This window comes from Macaca thibetana, chromosome 12 (assembly GCF_024542745.1).
Source record: "Macaca thibetana thibetana isolate TM-01 chromosome 12, ASM2454274v1, whole genome shotgun sequence".
NCBI classification, from domain to species: domain Eukaryota; kingdom Metazoa; phylum Chordata; class Mammalia; order Primates; family Cercopithecidae; genus Macaca; species Macaca thibetana.
In genome coordinates, this window is record NC_065589.1 from 23,757,185 (window position 1) to 23,777,280 (window position 20,096).

General features: G+C 54.7%; 3 protein-coding genes across 4 annotated transcripts in view; 1 reads left to right on the forward strand and 2 right to left on the reverse strand.

Moving 5' to 3' along the window:
• Nucleotides 1–20,096, forward strand: part of RNF25 (ring finger protein 25) — a 316,906-nt gene that overhangs the window by 98,514 nt on the left and 198,296 nt on the right. The window lies entirely within an intron of this gene.
• The window catches only part of CDK5R2 (cyclin dependent kinase 5 regulatory subunit 2), a 129,588-nt gene that overhangs the window by 80,405 nt on the left and 29,087 nt on the right, over nt 1–20,096 (reverse strand). The gene's annotated exons all lie outside the window — the stretch shown is intronic.
• Nucleotides 5,763–19,850, reverse strand: WNT6 (Wnt family member 6). 2 transcript variants are annotated; one of them, XM_050752443.1, is made up of 4 exons: nt 19,771–19,850; nt 8,687–8,907; nt 8,130–8,464; nt 5,763–6,587 (listed from the first exon to the last, which is right to left on the reverse strand). In XM_050752443.1, exons 1-4 carry the CDS (start codon nt 19,848–19,850, stop codon nt 6,126–6,128), a joined length of 1,098 nt encoding a protein of 365 aa, XP_050608400.1. In that variant the 3' UTR covers nt 5,763–6,125. The 2 variants fall into 2 exon arrangements, with proteins under 2 accessions (XP_050608400.1, XP_050608399.1); XM_050752442.1 differs by lacking the exon at nt 19,771–19,850 and adding an exon at nt 12,147–12,799.

Sequence of the window (20,096 nt, forward strand, 5' to 3'; positions counted from 1 at the left end):
AAATTAGCGGAAGAACTAGCACTGAACGCAGCTCTCCTGACTCCCAGCGCAGCAGCTGCCGCCCCAACACTGAGTGTTGCCTGCCTGCGCCCGCAGATACTCTGTCTCGTCCTGGCCCTCCCTGGCCCCACCTGCACATGGTCCTCTAGGAGCTCCCTAATACCAGCCTCCTGGCTCAGGTCTACTTCTCGCTGAGATATCTTCCTGTCCCTCCACCCCAACTGAACACTGGGCCCCTCCTCGATATAGGGCAAGTGTGCTGGGCCCAAGCAAGGGCCTGAGAGCCAGAAGGTAGGGGAAAGGCAGCTCTGCCTTCTGTTTCTGCTGCTAGCCTGGGCCTTAATAGTGGATCCTGCTCCTGCCCTGTGCCCTCGGCATCCTCCTCTGTAAAATGGGCACAAGCCTCCCACACTTTACACACATGCCCCTCTCTCTGAAGAGAGCCCCTGCTGGCTTAGGGACAAAACTATGGGAGCCTCTGGGCTCAGAGACAAAAAAGTGCCCATTCCTGGAATTGCCCATCCCTGGGGAATTGAAGGGGGGGTGGGGCCCTCCTTGTCCCCAGACTGTCAGGTGGTGGGGGCAGCCTGAGCAACAGCAGGCTGACGGCATACTCCCCCCTCCTTTCCCCCTCATCTCTGCGGGCAGCCACCGCAGCTGTCAGGAATTAAGGGCTTGAGGCTGCTGGGGGTGGGGGTGGGGCAGTGCGGGGTGGGGAGCAGTCTGGCTGGACTGCAGGAAAACAGCCAGGGGCAGCAAGCAGACTGCGTCAGCCAGAGCCTTATTTGACCCCAACTGCCCCCTGCCCTCCCCACTCTCCCCACCATGCTGCAGAAACGGGGACAGCTTGGGACTAGCATTTGGGAAGGGTAAGCGGTAAGGGTAGGGGTGGGACCAGACTCAACACAGGAGGCAGGCACCAGCCCAGGATGGGAGAAGACACCAGCAAGCTGGAGAGTCATGTTCTCACTGGCTGTTGGGGATACTGAGGCCCGGAAAGAATTAAGAACATGACACAGGGAAGGGATTCTTAATCAGCTTGCAGATGTCCTTATTCTCCATCCTCCACTCACACTAGCATTTCCCACGCTTGATGCAGCACAAGTATCCCCTGGGGTGGGCCATTGCGGGAATGCAGATTCCAGGCCCCATGCAGTTGAATCAGCCTTTCCAGGGAAAGGCCTGGGGGTCTGTCTTTCTAGCTAGCATCCCCAGTGATTCTGGTGGGGACTCCTTTTGGGAAATGCTGCTGACCTGGTTGAGGAGCTGATTTAGTTTCCTTTGGCATCTCTCTGATGAGGGGGGTCTCTTTGCTCCCCCACCTCCACTGTCTGTGAAATACAGAGATGCAAAGGAGACACAGAAGACCTTTTCTTAAAAAAAACAACTCAGGAGGCAAACAGTGATTCCTGAGGCTTGCACTCAGGCGTGGCTCTGCCCTGGTGTCAGGAGGGTCTAGGAGTACCCAAGTCAGAGCACTTCTCAGTGAAGGGAGGGGAGGGTCTGTGTCAGTCCAGAGCCTTGGCAAGTATGTAGGTGAGGCCCAGAGAATGTCTGCAGCTGGGGTTCCAGCCCCATATGACACACACCATGGCCAAGCCCCTATCGGCACCCCCTAGTCCCCACCCTGGCCCTGCCCTGGGCCCTGGCCCTCAGCCCAGCCCCAGCCCCCGCAGCCGCCGCCTAAGACCACAATTACAGGGGCCACTGGGGGGCGGGGGAGCACTGGGGATGAAAGGCAGCTTGGAGAATGGTTCCAGCTGTGGCAGCTCTGGAGAAGGTCACAGGGAGGAAGGGCCGGGGAAGCATGGGAGTGAGAACAGGTGGGACCCTCACAACCCGAGCCTAGACCAGTCCAGCCCCAGCCCAGTCCTGGTGCCCAGCTGGAGAAGTTTGTCTTGGGGTAGAAGAAAGCCAAGGAGCCACAGACCAATAGGGGGGCTCTTCATTCCGTTGTCCAGGCCTTAGGGGCCACCAACCCTCAGCAAGGTAAGGGGGAATGGCTTGTTGCTCCAGTCTCCCCAAACTCCTAATATATTTGGTCATTGAAAGAGAAGGGAAATGTTCCCCGAGCCCGTGGTCTCAGGCTGATCCTAGGCCTTCCACTCGGCCTCCTCACCCATCTGCCTGTGTTCTGCCTGTTCCTGATGTGGTCACACGCACATCTGGGGTGCCTCTGTGCACTTCCCCCATCTCCCCAGTTCCACATGTCCCCTGCCACTCAGCCAGCAGGGGACTTTGATGGCTCAGACTGCCTGGGGCTGAGCAGCTGGATGAGCAGGGGTGGGTGGTGGTGGGAGCTCTACTTCCGGCCCCTTCCCAGGCAGCAAGGAGAGAGCACAGATCTATCTCAGGGCTCAAAGAAGATGAGGCTAGAAGTCCCAATGGTGCCTCCCAGGTCATCATTCCCAATCTTCATAGAAGGCAGTGCCCAGACGCCTTCAGGGCTTGGTCACAGAAGATGGACTAGTAACATGTGACCAGCAGTTTAAAGATGGAAGTGCATTCTCCCAATGTGCTAAAAAGCAATCAGGGACCCCTATTAGGTGATAGGAAGTGCTCAGAAAGGTTAACTGATTGACCAAGGTCAAGCTAGCAAACGAGGCATTTTTCATTGTATCATACTACTTCCTCTGAATTCCTTTTAACCTGCCTAGGGTGGTGCCAGTTCATGCCACTTTCCCAGCTTCCCTCTCTGGCATTGTGGAGGAAGATGTCCAGCATCATCCACCCTATCTCACCCCCTGCAGGACCCAGCAGTGGTAGAGACCGGAAGGCTGGCATCCCAGCCCTAGGTCTGGGCCTGCCCAGACGTCTCAGACAGTCTGGAACCCTAGAAGCTTGACCCAAGCTGTTTGTAGGTCCTTGCTTCCTTTCAGTCCTATCCTCTCCTGCCCGCCACTCCCTTGAGTTTCCCAGATGTCCTGCAGGTCCTGTCTCTCTGTGTTAATAGAGAAGCTGGGCTCCGCATGCCCCCTGGTGGTCTCTGAGAGAAGTGCAGGAGTTTGGGTTTTGGGGGTTTTTTTTGTTTGAAGATAAGAGCAGAGCTTTGGGGAAGGCAGATCTTATAAACCTTGCCCTCAGGGAGCTTCATTTATCCTCTATGTGGACCATAATGTATTTCCACTGTCTCCTTTGGTAAGTTAACAGAGTTTCCTTTGGTCAAGGAGTTCTAAGTCCAAATTCTCCATGACTTCTCTGAAGCCCAGACATTTGACCCAAGGGAGCCAAGAAGAGGCAGAAAGGAAAACCCTGGCGCCTCAACCTTCCCACTGCAGCCTGACACCCCTCCCCACCATGAGCCTTGAGGGTTGAAGCAGGCTAGGTCACCAAGTGAATGCAGGGGCACTGCGGGGGAAGGACAGGGGTCCTGGAAGCCACGGTCTGTCACATCCAGAATAAGCTCCCTTTCCTTCTGTTTTATTTGAAGAACTGTGCTTTGCTCCCGGTGCCCACCCCGTCCCCCTGTGGTTCTAGAGAGGCTGTCAATTGCAGGCATCTCCCTAGACATCATCTCCCTGGACACCATTATTGGTTCAGGAATAGGCAAATGACCAAGCTGAACAGAAGTCCTTGGGACTTCTGTTGGAGACAACTGGGAAGGTCATTCTTCCTTTTTTTGGATCTAAGACTGCATATAGAGCTGTCATGGAGAAAGTCTGCAGGAGGAGACAATGAGGACAGTATGCCAAGAGAGGCAGAGATAAGCAGAAACAATAGATGCAGAGGTGAGGGAGAGGGAAGGAGATGAGAAAGAAGCCTGTGACACCATGTGAGCCCCTGGGTTCAGTTGTACCTGAATTCAAACTAACCTCTGGACTTCCCTGGTATAAGAGCCATTCATTAATTCTGTTTGGCCTCAGCTAAAAGTCAGGTACCTTCATTTGCAATCAGGGCCTGCCCAATATCTGCAAAGCATCATATGTCTATCCCCATTCTCACAGTAACTATCATTTATTAAACATATGTTTGACAAATTATGTATCATGAGCTATGCTACAGTCTTTCATATCTCAAAAAAAAAATTATCCCAACAATCCTGCGAGGGTGTGGGACAGATTATGATGGCTGCAAATTCTTTGCCACTCCTCCCATTGAGAGGTGGAATTAATTTTCCCTCCTTTTGAATTTTGCCTGGCTCTGTGACCTGTTTTGACCAATACAGAGTTACAGTGATGCTATGTAACTTCCAAAGCTGGACTTAAGAGACTTACAGCTTCTGCCTTCAAGTTTGGTACACTCTCTTTTAAAAGCCAGTCTTGGCCGGGCACGGTGGCTCACGTCTGTAATCCCAGCACTTTGAGAGGCTGAGGCGGGCAGATCACAAGGTCAGGAGATCAAGACCATCTTGGCTAACACAGTGAAACCCCATCTCTACTAAAAATACAAAAAACTTAGCCAGGTGTGGTGGCGGGCGCCTGTAGTCCCAGCTACTTGGGAGGCTGAGGCAGGAGAATGGCATGAATCCAGGAGGCGGAGCTTGCAGTGAGCCGAGATCCTGCCACTGCACTCCAACCTGGGGGATAGAGTGAGACTCCGTCTCAAAAAAAAAAAAAAGTCAGTCTTATGTAAGAAGTCTGACTATCCTAAGGCTAACATGCAGCAAGGAAGCCCAAGTTAGCCACATGGAGAGAATGAGAGCACAAGAGAAGCTCTGTGTCCTAGACATGTGAGTGGGGGCTTCTTGGACTGTCCAGCACAGCACAGCCAATACTGCAGCAGAATGCAGCCATGTGAACCCAGGCCAATGGTTCTGCTGCATAGAGCGGACTTACCGAGCTGAGTTCTGACAAATCATGACCTCAAAAATCCTGAGAAGTAATTACTTTGGGGTTGTTTGTTATGTAGCAATGGATAACTGAAACAGAGCGAAATCCCTTTGTATAAAGAAAATGAGGCTAACTTGGCCTATGTTGTAAAGTTCTAAGCAGCAGCACCAACTGCAAACCCAGAGTGTCTGACCCCAAAGCTCATTTTTTTTTTTTGTCTTCCATACCTTCATGGGGGAATCATTCCCCATTGCAGTATTTGGACTGGAGGAAAGTTGGAGGCTCTGAGTCCTGGAAGTTGGGCTATGCCCTCCCTCTTTCTCTCTGGAGGAAGATGAGAGCTCAAGCTTCAGCTCTGGAGAATCCAGAACTGCTCTCTGTCTCCTCACTTTCACCATCAGCTTCCCAAGAGGAACCAGAAGGAAGGAAATATTACTGGGTGCCAAGAGAAATGTTGGGACAAACTTGCTTCCTCTGCCTCTAAGTGTGATTAGAAATGCTGTTCTGGGCAGTCTTTTCAATGTGAATGGGGGTGAAGTTAGTTTTGATGGTAACAAAACCTGGTAGAGCTAATAACATGTGTTCATCACATTCTACAGTTTATAAAGTGCTTTAATCCCATGGGCTTAGGTATCCCCAAAAGTTTACCCAGAAATTCCCCAAGAGTCATAGAAACAGACACAATCCCCTAAAAGTTAAGACAAGGACGAGTTTGAGAGCTGAGCATACCATCGGAAGCTTCTGATGCCCCTGTCCCTTTAAAGAGGAATTGCTAGTTCTTCTCCGGCTTGTAGATCCAGGCCCTAGATGTGTGACAGGAGTGAACAAGAAGAATACCAAGGGGGGATAGTGAGTTTCCAGGAGAGGCCAACCTGGTCGGGAGACAGGGACCCAGGTGATGGCCCCTAAGGTGCTAGTTCTAGCAAAACTACCTTCTTCTGGAGCCTGGCAGCCTGAAGATGGGTCTCCCCGCAAACTGTGGGTCCAGCCCTAGTGGTTTAAATATCTTTATTGATACTAACCTCACCCACCATCCCGTGGCCAGCAGTTCTGGGGAGCCCAGTATCCAGAGGCCTTTAGACTGACTTGTTGGTTTCCTCCTAGAGGCCAAGGGGAGGGAGGGCCTGTACAGTGTCCTTTAAACGCTCCCGGAGCGCCTTTTCGGGGCCGTCCGGCGCCCTGGGCCTTCGTAGGTGGGTGTTCTCTCAAGTCCGTCGCCTCACCATTTCCAGAGGCATGGGAGTTGGGCTTTGGCAGGGAGAGGCTGGGCTCGAGCGGCGCCCGGTGCCGGTGCCCTGAGGTCCCGGAGGTGCGAGCCACCGCTGCGCGAAGTCAGTCTAGGTGCCGGGCGGCGGGTCAGAGGCAGAGGCTGAGCTCCTTGCGCACACGGCAGCGGTGGCACTGCACTACGCAGCACCAGTGGAAACGGCACAGGCAGTTCTCTTCGAGCTGCACGCTCTCCTGGCGGTGCCCGCGGCCGCAGCACAGCAGGTCGCAGCCACTGAGGTCCGGGGCGCTGCTATTGCAGGCGCGGCCGCGCGTGCCGGGGGAGCCGGTGCGTCGGTTGGGGGCACAGAAGTCGGGCGAATCAGCGGCGTAGAGGAGGTCCGCTCGGCCCGGCGGCTTGAGCGTGCGGACGGCGGGCAGTAGGGCCTTGCCGTCGTTAGTGCCCATGACGCGTGAGGCGCCGTGGAAGCGCTCCAGCAGCCGCGCGCCCACTTCGCGAAACGGAGGCAGCTTCTGCCAGCAGGTTCGCAGCGCGCACGAGCCCGACAGCCCGTGGCATTTGCACTCGGTGCGCGTGTGGCTCCGTACGGCCTGCGGGGAGCAGAGGGGCGGACGCATGTGGACAGATGGGGGTGCAGGGAAGGGCCCAGTGGATGGACAGAAAATAAGATTGGGAATGGGAAGTGAAAGGAAGAGGAAAATGCAGACAAAAGGAGACCGCAAGTTCAGGAGGAGGAAATCAAGGAAAGGACAGCTCGGAAGGGAGGAGCAGGAGGAATGGTGAGGATGGAGTAGTATGATGATGATGAAGCAGGGAGACGGGGGACAATATGCAGCGCAGAGATTCCAGGGTCCAAAGCCAGGGGGTGGGGGAGAAAGCAGAATGGACAGCAGGGATGAGATTCTCTCTGGAGGACGGGGGAGGTGGCAGCTGTGGAGGCCTAGCCCCCTGCCAACCTGGCCCCCTCATTCCTACCCCTCACAGCCCCAGGCGGGGCTGAACAGAGATGCAGAGCCAGCCGCCTGGGCGTCTGTCTCCGCCATCCCGCCCCAGCCCTCTCGGCAGGTATGTGGGCCTGTCCGGACATTCCTCTTTGGGCCCCCTCCTCTCCCTGCCCGATGCCTCAGGCCCGAACCCTAGAGGACACGGTATGTATGGCGGTGTCCCTGGAGAACCCTAGAACTGAGGCATAGGGTGCAGGAGGGCCGGCTGGGAATGCAGTACTGAGAGTGGAACCCAGGCGGCCTCTCCCCTATTCACTGTTTGAAGCAGGGTCTAAGATTTTCCAACCCCACCAAGGATTGATGGCCCAAGAAAATCATTTTTGGAAGCTCAGAATCCAGGGGCTAACCTGACCTTTTGTCCACAGCCTGAGTCTACCCTGCCCCCTCCTGGAACCATCACACCCAGACAACCTTCTTGCTCCTGAAGGAGAGCTCCTGGGGCTCTCCTCAAAACAGAGGGGAGAGGAGAGGCTGCCATAGCTCTGGGCAGGTGAGACCTGGGCTGGGGTTGCTGGGCAGCCAGTTGGCAAGTGCCCAGAATTGGTCACAGCTGTCCTGGCCTCCACCTGACTCCCTCCAACCTCCACCAGGATTGGTTCCCTGTCCTTCGCTCTTTTCCATTGCCCCTCAGACATGTTCAAACTCTTTCTAGGCCTCTCTCACTCCCCCTGACTTCCCTCTACCCAGTCCCCAGACCTTGCCCTAGCTTCTATCCTGTCTTTCATCCCCACCTTTGTTTTATTCCTCTGCCCCTGCCCAGGCATCCAGACCCCCTACCCACTGCAAGCTTTGCTTCACCTGTCCTGTCTTGAAGCTGTGCCCTCTCTACCTGGGGTCACTAAAGACCCTCAGTCCTATTCCCTGAGTATCCCTTCCCCATTCTGCCCACTGTACCGCCCAGCATCTGGCCTTCTCAGACCCCCAAGTGACTCCTTCTTGAGGTTGGACACCCCTCCTCCCACATGTCCATCCATGCTTGCAGCCCGTCTTTCCGCACATGCCCACTCCCCCACACATTAACGCCCCCTCCACCTACACGCCCTCACTCCTGCCCACACTTTCTCAAGCACGCTCCTGCGGGCACACTCACATTTCCGCACACACTCACTCCGTCGTGCCCCTACGCACCAGCCGGCCCGCCTCGTTGTTGTGCAGTTGCACCAACGCGCGGATGTCTCCGCGTCCCCGCTTGTGCCGCGCGTCCATAAAGAGCCTCGACTTCTCGTCCCCGAAGTCCACGTCGTCGCCGCAGCCTCCCCACTCCCAGGCGGAGCTGCCTTCCGGGGAGCCCGCGGGGCCAGGGGGTCCGGGGGTGCCGGGCAGGCCGGAGGGCCGGGGAGGGGCCCGCCCGCGGGGCGCCTGGCAGCCGCACTGCAGCAGCTCGCCCATGGAACAGGCCTGCGTGACGGCGTGGCTGGCGCCCGCCGCGGTGATGGCAAACACGAAGGCTGTCTCTCGAATGTCTGCGAATGCAGAGGTGCAATCAGCACGGGTTGGGGCGGTCAGCTGGGGCCTGGGACCTGAAACCTGGGACCAGGGGCCTGGGAGGCAGGGTCCTTGCAGAGTGCCCAGATACATGCGACGGGGAAGTGGGGCTCAGGCAACTTCAGCGAACCAGCTCCCCACTCCTCGGGTCCCCCAGCCTGGAGAAAGCAGCCCCACTTCCGCCCCCTCCCCACACTGACCCTGCTGCAGGATGCGTCCAAAGGCCTTGCTGTGGCTGGAGCAGTTCCAGCGGCGGAAGCGGAACTGGAACTGGCACTCTCGCACCCCGAGCCGGGCGCCCCGGGCTAGCTCTGCCACTACTTCCGGCTCAGCCTGGCACAACTCGGCCTGCCTCCCGGCCAGCCGCCGTGCCTTCCTGCAGATGCTGATAGGGTCCATAACCAAGGGGCTGCCCACAGCCCTGGAAAGCAGATAATAGCAAGTCAGGGGTATAACCCTTATAAGGGCTTGGGGTGGAAGGGAGGGAGACCAGCCCTACTTAGCCCCCAGCCGGGAGCTGAGACATGCCCTCCCACCCTACCCCCAAACTGCACTTGAGATTGTCCTGCCTGGCTCTCCTACTATTCCATGTCTGCGTCCCCTCTTAACTAGAGTCTATTCTGATAATTGCTACAGAGCAAAGATTCAATCTTATCTTCCTGCGCACATCTTTGTAAATAAATCCTTATAGAAACTTGACTGAAGGTGAAAGCAGCTGGCACCAGGTAAACCAAAGTTAAAACTCAAACGTGTAGCCCAAAAGGGTGACAAGGAAAAGAAATCACAGGAGAAAGATCAAGAAGGCTGTCAAGGGAAAGAAAGTATGTGTCATCAAGAGATACCAAAGAAAAGTAAGCAGTATCAAGGAATGATATGGTCCTAGTGGACCACAAGCTGGATATGTGTCAGCTGAACAGCCCGGATGAAAGGCAAGAACAATCCCAGGAAGAGAGAATGCCACAAGATGTCAGAATGGGTAGGGAATGGAGCCTTGCTGAGAAAAGTCACACCCCCTCCGTAGCCCAAGTTTCTCCTGTAAAATGGGTGTGTTGGGCTTTCATCTCTAAGGTGGGACCTCCTACCCTGATATCTTCTGTGTCCCTGAACTGGAGAGCAGGAGGAAGGAGCTGGGGGCCAGGTCTCTGAAGCATTGTTGGAAAGTAGGTGACACTGACCCTTCTCCTGCTCCAGGATCTGTGGCTTTTTTTTTTTTTTTTTAATTGAGACAGTCTCGCTCTGTCACCCAGGCTGGAGCGCGCTGGCGCGATCTCACCTTGCTGCAACCTGCACTGCCCAGGTTCAAGCAATTCTCATGTCTCAGCCTCCCAAATAGCTGGGACTAGAGGCGTGCACCACCGCGCTTGGCTAATTTTTTTGTACTTTTAGTAGAGACAAGGTTTCACCATGTTGGCCAGGCCAGTCTCAAACTCCTGACTTCAGGTGATCTGCCTGCTTTGCCCTCCCAAAGTGCTGGGATTACAGGCATGAGCCACCACACACGGCCAAGGATCTGTTGCCTTCTCTGAGCAGAATGGCAGTGAACCAAGCCCTACCTATTGGGGTGACATCACTGCTGGGGGGCAGGCAATGTTTGGCTTGGTAGGGGAAGACTCCATGGGAAGTTTCATGCACTTCCAGAAATCCCTCCACTCCTGACATTCATTCTGCCTGAGGAGAGAGCTGACATTTCGTTTCTGTACAGCAGACCCCTGAAGGTTAATTCTGTAGGGATTCACACCTGGGGAACCACTTTCATCAGCTTGCTCCTATTTGAACACTTAGCTGGGATCCCCATCTCAAAGGAATGAGTAGAGCATTTGGGAACAGAGGGTAATTAGAGACCACCCAAAAGTTCTTCAGCAGAGGGCAGAAAAAAAAACTGGGTGGGGGTAGGGGTCCCAGGAGATAGAAAATATAGAGAATGCTGGTAGGTGGTGCCAGAGGTCAAGGTGGCCTACTTTTCAGTGTTGCTTTAGTGCATATCCGCCCCACTGTCCCCATTTGCTCCACAAGTACAGGCTGCCCAGGCATGTTCTGGCTCCACAACAATGAAATGTGATGGTCTTAAATAGAAGCAAGAGGAATTTAGGTCTTAAGGTAGAACTCTCAACACTAAGGACAGAAGTGCTTGAAGAGGTGGTGCAGGAAGATGTGTAATAAGCTCAGTCCTTTACGGTCTACAACACAAACACGTGTGTGTGCGCATGCATTCTCATGGCGCGCGCACACACTCACACACACACACAAAATCAGGTTGCTGCTGTCATCCTTACCCAAGTAGCTCAGGAACCAGATGTCTCTCAATGGAGAGGCTACAGTCCACATCTTCCTTCCTGTGTACTTAAGACCAGCCCAGCACTGGCCCCCACCCTTTCCCAGCCTAGATAAGTAAAGCAATGGAGGGTGGGTCAGGGCACCCCAGTGACCCAGTGACTTTTGAGAGTTGATTGGTCTCTATGGATCCATCAATCTATCTGTCCCTCCGCTGCCCATATATCCTACCTCATTATAAGAAGGATTGGAGGCAGCTTCCAACATGGCTGTGCAGGGTCAGGAGATAAGACTATGAGCTTTTTGAGCATTAGGACTGCCTTATTTTCCTTTGCATCTCCTGGAAGACTTAGGTACTTAGTTTATATCCTCCCCCAACCCCAATTTGTATTACAAATGAAATTGTATAGTATGAATTCTGTGCTATATGTGAATAATACCTGTAGTATATTATACAACAAACATCATTTAATATGTGGTTTTGAATGAATAAACATGCCATCTAAGAGAAAGTTCTCACTTGAGCCCAGGCCCCTGTCCACATCTTATTTCATGACTCCTAGTTCATTTCCTCAAACATGCTCTTTTCCCCCACTGAGAGTCAGAGGCAGGGAATGAGTCCTCTCTGCAGTCATCCAGCTCCTTATGTCTGGGGCTCCACCTGTGAGTCGGGGACTCTGCAAGCTCATCTTCCCCACCCCCGCTGCCCCTACTTCTAAGTTCCCCAGCCCCTCCTCCTCAACCCTGCCCTCTGCTAACTCCCTACTTTCTCAGGGTTGACTGGCTTTATCTTCCCAAGGTTACTCTACCCCATCCTTCTCCTCTCCCTCCTCCTCCCTTAAGAAGGCAGGAGGGAGTGGAGATGAGCAAGACAGAAAGACAAAAACCTCTTGACCTTCTCTGTTTCGCAGGGACTAGAGACAGGGAGAATCATGAGGAGTATGGAGGCCAGGGACTTTCAGGAGGTGGGGCTGGGGCTGGGGGGCTGCCCCAGAGCCAGTTCCTGGTCTGGGTCTGGCTCCCCAGGCTGGCTGGCTGCCTGGGAACTAGACTTGTTTACAAGCTGGTCAGGGGGAGGGATGGGCAGTAGTAGCAGCTAGAATCCCAAGGGACCAGTTTGTTCCCTGCCCTCCTGTCCTTGCTCCCATCCTAAATACATAGGAAATGAAACTCCAGAAGGGGCGTGGCAGGGGGCATTGGGCAAAACACCAAGCTTTGCTTCCGATCTCTGGTTTCTGTCAACTCTGTGTGGGCTGAGCCACTCTGAGCAAGTCAGTTCCTTTTGTGGGCTTCAGAAAAACTGAGGAGTTAGCATGAGAGACTCACATACCCCCTATAACTTTGGCTTTTGACACCACATCAAGTAATATCTCCCCCATCCCCACTCACCTTTCACCTTCCTTCCTTTATGCTTCCTTAGACAGTGAACTCTGCTTTTCAGGCCTTTGGGTCAGCATTGGCCTGGGATCAGCCCAGAGAAGATGTGCTCCTTTGGGAGAATTTGCCTGTTTTTGGGTCTGACGCACAGTGGTGGTCATACACAATATATAGGATCTGGGATCCTCATCAAACAGCCATTCCTGGGCATAGAAAAAAATGAGGCTACCCCTGAAAGAAATAAGTTGCGGACAAGAAGGGGCAAGCCTATGGATGGTCATTCTAACCGGCTTGGCCTACACCAAGGTCTCTCTACTAAGGACCATGGTTGGTAGGATCAATTGCCCAGGGATGTGGTATCAGGGGCCAGCCAGTCCCTGTTGGCAACATCTGTAGACCTAAGCCCTGGAGGTCCTAGATTTCTGGCCTAACCTACCTTTCCATCTCTTGAGTCAGAGGGACAAGAACAATGTCAGAGATCCCCCAGTTCAGCCCCACCCATCTCACCCTCGTTATGCAGATGAGCAAGACAGGAGACAACTGACTCTGGCCACTGGTGGGGGGATCCCTATTGCAAGACACAGTAGATGAATATTTCAAACACAAACAGTGCTGTAGGGAAATGGGCACGTTAGATATCAGAAGACTTCCGGTGGCCTCCCACAGCATCCTCCACACAGCCCCGTACTCCTAGCAGGGTTGATTAACTCCAAATATATTCCAGATAACATCGCTAAACTTCTGGACTCAGACCCACCCTAAGTCATCAAAATCTTAGCATCTCTCCAAACTCACCTCAGATCCCACTTGCCCTAAGGAGCCTCCCTGGGCCCCAATCCCCACCGACCTTCCTCCATGCATCTCCCAAGGTGTCACTCATTTGTGGCGGGGAGGGGAGTGTCTGTTATCCTGCCAGTGGTATAATTAATTTTTCATGTTTGCTTGTCTTATCTTTCCAACTAGGTAGAAAACTCATCAAAAGACAATAAGCTCATGCATGGGCATTCATGGAGTACACTCAGGGTTTTTTGGGATCCACCAGACTTGAGTTTGGATCTGGGCTCTGCCATTTGCTTGTTCTATGATGTTGAGTGAGTCCCTAGCATGTGAAGTTGGCACTTAGTCTTCATTAGATGGATGATGAAAATAGTAATATCCACCTCCCTCCCAGATTACAGATGCAGAGAACCTGTCCAGAGAGTGGGCTTCCTCCAACTACTGGTGTTTGTCTTCCCACTCACACCCTTATTCATCTTTTGAGCCTGCCCAGTTTAGGGCAAACCGTAGGGTGCAGGCAGCATTGTGGATTTCCAAGAACAACCTTTTCTCCAACTCTCTGCTATTTCTTCTCAGCTTGGATCCCTGCGTCTCCTCCTCCTCCATCCAGCCCTGCTCCTGGACCAAATGTACCCTCTAGGACCCTCCTCTTCCCCAGCAGGCCCTCCTGGGTGGATCACTGAGGCCAAAGGGATCACAGCCCACTGGTTGCCCAATGCCCTCTGAAGGATCTCCAAGTCAGCCTCCCTCTATTTCCCCGCCCCTGCTCCTAAGGTCCCCACACTGACCCCACCTCCCACAAGCCAGCAGAGGGAGCCCTGAGCCCTGGGGCTGTGGGTGGGGGTGGGGGAGGTGGGTGGTGGAGAAGGGGCAGAAAAATGTTGCCTGACGGCTGCTGAGGCGGCTGGGCCCGGGCCTGTGCCCGCCCGCCTGTCCTGTCCTGCTCTGTCTAACTCGGTAATTACTGCTCCCCCTCCCCCAGCCCCTACCCCCACCCAAACCACCACATCAAAGCCAGTGATGCCCAGCTCCATTAACCCCTGCCTCCCCACTGCCCCCCAGCTACCCCATTCCCCCCTCACCACTCCTAACTCAACTTGGTTCCCTCTGCCCTTCCTCACCCATCTGTCTTCATCACTCTTGGGAGAAGTGGAGGCATTCCCTTCTCTGACAGACTTCGCTGTGCAATGGGCTTCCTATTGGTCAGGGCTGAAGCAGGCGAAGGTGCCCCAGGAGACTGTCCTGGGCCCTCTACTCGCCCTATCTGAGGGTGGGACGGGGGAGCAGGAGAGGCCTGTGAAAGATCCTGTGCCCCTTTCCTGATCTCCCACCCCCTTACAAGAATGAGATACTGAGCCAGAGGTGGACTCAGTCCAGCTCTGAGCTGCCTGGATTCTGGGTGGCCAGGGGCAAGTCATCTTTTCACTGCCTGTCCGTGACCTTGCCGCCTTCACATGTAAGTGAAAATATTGGACCTGATTGTCTCTAAGTGCTTTCTAGATCTACTTTCTAGATTAAACAGAGGTCTCGGAGCTGGAGGAACCAGCCAGAGAGGCCAAGGTGGAAGCCTCCCAGAGGCCTTTCTCTCCCTCAGCTCCTCCTCTGGCAGTTCTGGAGAAGCACCCGAGGGAGTGCCTGGCCTAGGCAGGAAGGAGGGTGCAGGCTGGGGGTGCTGTCACTGACCCACAAAGGACAGGCGTCTATGTTCCAAGTGCCTCCAGCCACCCTTCCGCCAGCCTCACAACCCTGCCCTCGCCTCATCCCCTCCACAGTGGCATTTCTCCATCATAGTGCACATTCTGGAACCCTGCCTTGCTGGGCCTGGTGAGCAAACCTCCTGCTAACCTCTCCCCACCAACTCCTGGCTTCTGATGAGAACAGGGCAGGAGGGGGCTGCACCCCCCAGGAAACGTCTCAGTGCCAGAACTCTGGTGGGCTCAGGGCATGCTCTGGCCTGGATTGGGCCAGCCTCCTTCTGCCCCTGCCCTTTTCTGCTCACAGCCCCATTGTCTCCCTTCAGGGGAAGCTGCCAAGGCGGGAGGCCTGGAGGGGGGAATGGATGGCCAACCCACCCCCTTCTGCACCCCACCCTGGAGCTCAGCAGGGGCCAGCGACAGGACTGCCCGCAATGGGTCAGGGCCCCAGATAAAGACAGGATGGGAAAGGGTGGTCAGGCCCAGCCTGGGTTGGGGGTGGCAGCTAGAAAACCTGACTGCCACAAAGAAGCTGGGGTCCTTTCCCTGCCTCCCTGTGGGGCCAGATGAGGCTGTCCTAGGCCTCTGGCTCCCATTTCCTTTTCCAGGAGGGGGGTGGATGAAAGACAAGATGGGATGGGGGAAGGGAGTGACACTGGGTGGTGTTTTCCCTAGTGGAACAAGGGGAGGGTTAGTTTCTTTCATAGAAAATATAAAACAGGACTGGGCACAGTGGTTTATGCCTGTTATCCCAGCAGTTTGGGAGGCTGAGGCAGGCAGATGACTTTAGGTGAGGAGTTCAAGATCAACCTGGCCAACATGGTGAAACCCCGTCTCTACTAAAAATACTAAAAAAATTAGCTGGCGTGGTGTCAGGCACCTGTAATCCCAGCTACTTGGGAGGCTGAGGCAGGAGAATCACTTGAACCTTGGAGACAGAGGTTGCAGTGAGCTGAGATCGCACCACTGCACTCCAGCCTGGGTGAGAGAGTGAGACACTGTCTCAAAAAGAAAGAAAAGAAAAGAAAGGAAAGGAAAAGAAAAAGAAGAGAAGAGAAAAGAAAAGAAAAAAACAGAAAGAGGAAGAGGGAAGAGAGCGATTGATTTGACCATTCTATGAGAGTGAGCTATTTTCTACATCCATTGATTGGAGGTATAAATAACGATGGGTCAGATGTTGTAAAGAACTTCCTGGGGGTGGGCAAGGCTGGAGCAGGGAGCAGAGCGGAAGCGGGAAACTGGTGACTGGGAAGCTCTCCTTCTCTGCCTCACTCCCAAGACAGGGTTTGACAGGGCCACAGCATAGGCTGGATAACCTGGATGCAATGAGGCTGGACAAGATGACCTCCAGAGAGCCTGGCCAATGTCCTGGAATCTGGGATTCTATAATTCACAAAGATATTATTACAGATGAGAGAAAGACAGAGAGGCTGGAAGCAGAGTTTATTTTTATTGATTGATTGATTGAGACAGAGTTTTGCTCTGTCACCCAGGCTGGAGTGCAGTGGCATGGATCTCGGCTCACTGCAACCTCAGCCCCCCAGGTTCAAACGATTCTTCTGCCTCAGCCTCCCGAGTAGCTGGGATTATAGGTACCCACCACCACTCCTGGCTAACTTTTGTATCTTTAGTAGAAATGGGGTTTCACCATGTTGGCCAGGCTGATCTTGAACTCCTGACCTCAAGTGATCTGCCCGCCTCAGCCTCCCAAAGTGGTGGGATTTCAGGACTGAGCCTCTGTGCCTGGCCTGGAGGCAGAGTTTAGAAAGCATGCATCACATTGGAGTAAGGAGGGGGAGTGAAAAAGGTGGGAGAGAAACTTCTCAGGAACCTGGAGTCAGGTCTCCAAGCCAATTCCAAGGGCATGGGCCACACCCCTGCAGGACTCCCCTTTCCTGACCAAGACAGTCGAGTCACTCAAAGGTCCTGGGGTCCTCTCTGCTTCCAGCCTGGCTGCTGCTAGAATATCAGAGTGGGATGTAAGAGGCCGCTGCAGCTGCTTTCCTGGCCAGCACTGGAGCTCTGACCTGGCCAGGATTCTCTGACAAGTAGGGAGAAGAAGGCCAGTGAAAGCAGGTGCTGGGCATCGGGGAACAGCCTGGAAGTCCCTACTGGGAAAGATGCCAGCTGAAGTGAGAATGGGGGGCTGGGGGAGTGGAAGAGCCTCAGGCCAGTGGGAATTATTGGTCCAACCCATCAACCCACACTTGACCTTGGAGGGCACTGGTGGGGTGGGGAGGGATCAGGAGTGTAAGCAGAGTCAAAGATCCAGGGGAAGGGGGTCTGGGCTCAGACCAAAGAGATGAAGTGTCAGAAATAGACAGGTGACCAGGCGCAATGGCTCACGCCTGTAAGCCCAGCACTTTGGGAGACCAAGGTGAGCAGATTGCTTGAGGACAGGAGTTTGAGACCAGCCTGACCAACGTGGTGAAACCTTGGCTCTGCTAAAAATACAAAATTTCGCCAGGCGTGGTGGTGGGCACCTCTAATCCCAGCTACTCAGGAGGCTGAGGCAGGAGAATCATTTGAGCCGGGAGGTAGAGGCTGTAGTGAGCCAATATTGTGCCACTGCACTCCAGCCTGGGTGACACAACGAGACTCCATCTCAAAAAATAAAAAATAAAAGAGGCTGGGTGTGGTGGCTCATGGCTGTAATCCCAGCACTTTGGGAGGCCGAGGTGGGCAGATCACTTGAGGTCAGGAGTTTGAGACCAGCCTGGCCAACGTGGTGAAACCTTGTCTCTACTAAAAATACAAAAACTAGCCAGGCATGGTGGTGGGCGCCTGTAGTCCTAGCTACTTGGGAAGCTGAAGCAGGAGAATCACTAGAACCCGGGAGACAGGTTGCCATGAGCCAAGATCGCACCACTGCACTCCAGCCTAGGCGACAGAACGAGACTCTGTCTCTAAGTAAATAAATAAATAAATAAATAAATAAATATAGAAATATAGAAATAAAGAAAGAAAAACAAAATAAATAGAGGAGAGTGAAGGGGCCAAGGCAGGCAGGAGAGGCTCATTCCCTCTGAGGCACATCTGAGCAAGGCAGTTGGACACCTTATCACTGGGGCCCCTCACTCCTCACCCGGCACACCCTGCAGCTGTGGCCATGAAGGCCTCTGTGTTCTCCCACACCTGCCCGTGTCACCTCCTCCCCCACTCCCTTCTTCCTAGCTTCAGGGTCAGTCTCTCAGGGACCAGGCCGCTCTCCTTTGGCTTGGCTGCCACCCAGGAGTCCCTCCTGAACAAAGGAACCCCCACAGATATAGAGCCCAGAAAGGTGAATCAGCCTGTCCAATGACACTCCACAAACCCGTCTCCAGCACCAACACTCTCCTAGGCCTCAGGGCTCCTAAAGACAAGGTATCTGCCTTCCAGGAGCAGGGAAGAGAGACCTAAAGGACTGTTGTCAGCCAAATGCAGTAACTAGCATAGTTGCCCAATGTATGTGATACAGTGGGAGCACAGAGAGGCCAATGGAAGGAGGACAAGGGGGCAGCTTCAGGGTGGAAGTGGTATTTTAACTGTAAGGATAAGAATGATTTAGACAGACGGTGAGGGAGGGGAAGGAAGACAATGGCCATCAGGGAGGGACCCCATCCCCATACCTTGAAAAAGGGCAAAGTTAGGAAAGGCGTTTATGGGGAAAAGAGATTCCTTTACAACATTTTCCTTGAAACTCTGGATTTTAAATTTAAATGAATCCCCTTTTTCAATCCTGGGGACCCTGGCCAGGAGAAGCTGGGTTGTGAGGAGGGCACCGCACATACTAAGTACCTCCTAAGGTCCTGTTATTCTACACGTCCTCCTACCTAACCTTCCCAGCAAGCCTGCCAGGTAGGGAGACTGTTATCCTATTTCCAGTCAAGACTGAGAGGTAGGGAAAGGAAGTGACTAGCCCAAATCACAAACATAATGTTTAGATCTTAGATCTATCTGCTTCGAAGCTGCCACTGCATTATACTAAGCCGGATCAAACGGCATGTGTTCCCTAGTTGGGACCTGGGTCGTCCTCGGTTCGCCCCTTCCGTGACACTCGCGTGGGACGGCTCTCCGCATCACGGAGGATTGCGGCCCGCCGCTCCCTGTGTGGGCATCCCACTCCCTATCTCTCCAGAGCACCGGGATCTGCCTCTCTTTCAAATCTGGGGGGCGAGGGAGGAGCGGAGGGTCGACAACCAGCCAATCACGTGGCAATATGCAAATAGGCACGACCCTGCCTTCTTAAGATTGGCTAACCCGTCAGCGTTGTAGTCCAAGTCCCTCCTCTCTAAACACTGAGCTATTCCGGGCGAGGGTTTGCGGCTCTGGAGACGAAGGGGAAAAAAAGTCCTCTGGATCTGGATCTCTGAGCCGTCCCGGCCGGGCACCCTCCTTCCCCGCTTCGGCCCCACCCCCAGGGCTCGAAGCTCCCGCAACCTTCACTGCCTAGGTGTCCCTTCTAGCTAGGGCCAAGCCTGGGAAGACGCCCCCGCCCCTTGGCTGACCAGGCCCCTCTCCCTTCCCGCAGGACCCTCCCGGTCCCTTATCTCCCAGGCTGCACATTTTTTTTTTCAGTCATGACCCCCACGTCTGGAAGGGCTGGGCGCCTGGGTCCCATTCCTTCCTCTCCTCCTTTTCCTTGCTCGGGTAGGACGAGGTAGAGAAAACCAGGGTCCTGACTCACTTTCCCCTTTATATTCCCTCTCTCGCCACTACGGTCCACTCCACAGGAGCCCGGAGAGAAGCTGGTGTGTTGGTAGGCAAAGCAGGGCGGGGAAGGGGCAGCTGTGTGGTCCTCTCTGCCTTGTGGCTTCCCACCTCGTTCCTGTCTTCTCCAAATCCAGCCCCCTACCCTGAATCCAGGGCCCTCCTCACACATTCTTTTCCTCGGGTATGTGTCTTTCCGAAAGCTCTTTCCTACCCACCCGCCTGTTCCTTGGTGAGCTGGGTGAGCGCATAACTTGGCGGGGGCGGGGGGAGAATCCGGGAGGAGGAAACACAATAGAATGTGCCCAGGGGTTAGGAACCTCGAAGTGGCGTTCAGAAAGGCCCCCGGTAGGGGCCAGAAAGCTGGGCTCTGAAAGCAGGTAGAGCCCGGAGGCTGCAGAACACCCCAATCGGTCCTGGGTCCCGGAGTCCCCACCCTCCAGCGTCCAGAGCCGCTCCAGGACAGCCGGACTCACCACCACAGTCCGCCGACGTGCGCTGGGCACAGGAGCAGCAGCAGCAGCAGCCCGAGGCGGGAGGGCGCGGGCGGCAGCATCGTGACCGCCCTACGGCCGCCGGGGTGGGCAGGGGTCGAGGCTGCGGAGCCAACCGCTGCGCGCGAGGGCCCGGGCTTCAGGGCGAGCGCGGCGAGCTCAACCGCGGCGGCCGGGAGGCGAGGGCTCCGGCGGCGGCGGGGGGGCCCATCCCGGGCTAGGAGGGCGCGGCGGAGGCGGAGAGCTTACGGGGCAGCCAGCGCCTGTGTCTCCTGCGGAGCTCGCTCGGGAGAAGAAATCAGAGCCGG

Coding starts and splice junctions, on each gene's coding strand:
- WNT6 (XM_050752443.1), bottom strand. CDS start 19,850: ATGCTGCCGCCCGCGCCCTCCCGCCTCGGGCTGCTGCTGCTGCTGCTC. Junction 8,908..19,770: donor CACGTCGGCGGACTGTGGTG/GTGAGTCCGGCT, acceptor TCTGCTTTCCAG/GGCTGTGGGCAGCCCCTTGG. Junction 6,588..8,129: donor ACAACGAGGCGGGCCGGCTG/GTGCGTAGGGGC, acceptor TGCTCCCCGCAG/GCCGTACGGAGCCACACGCG.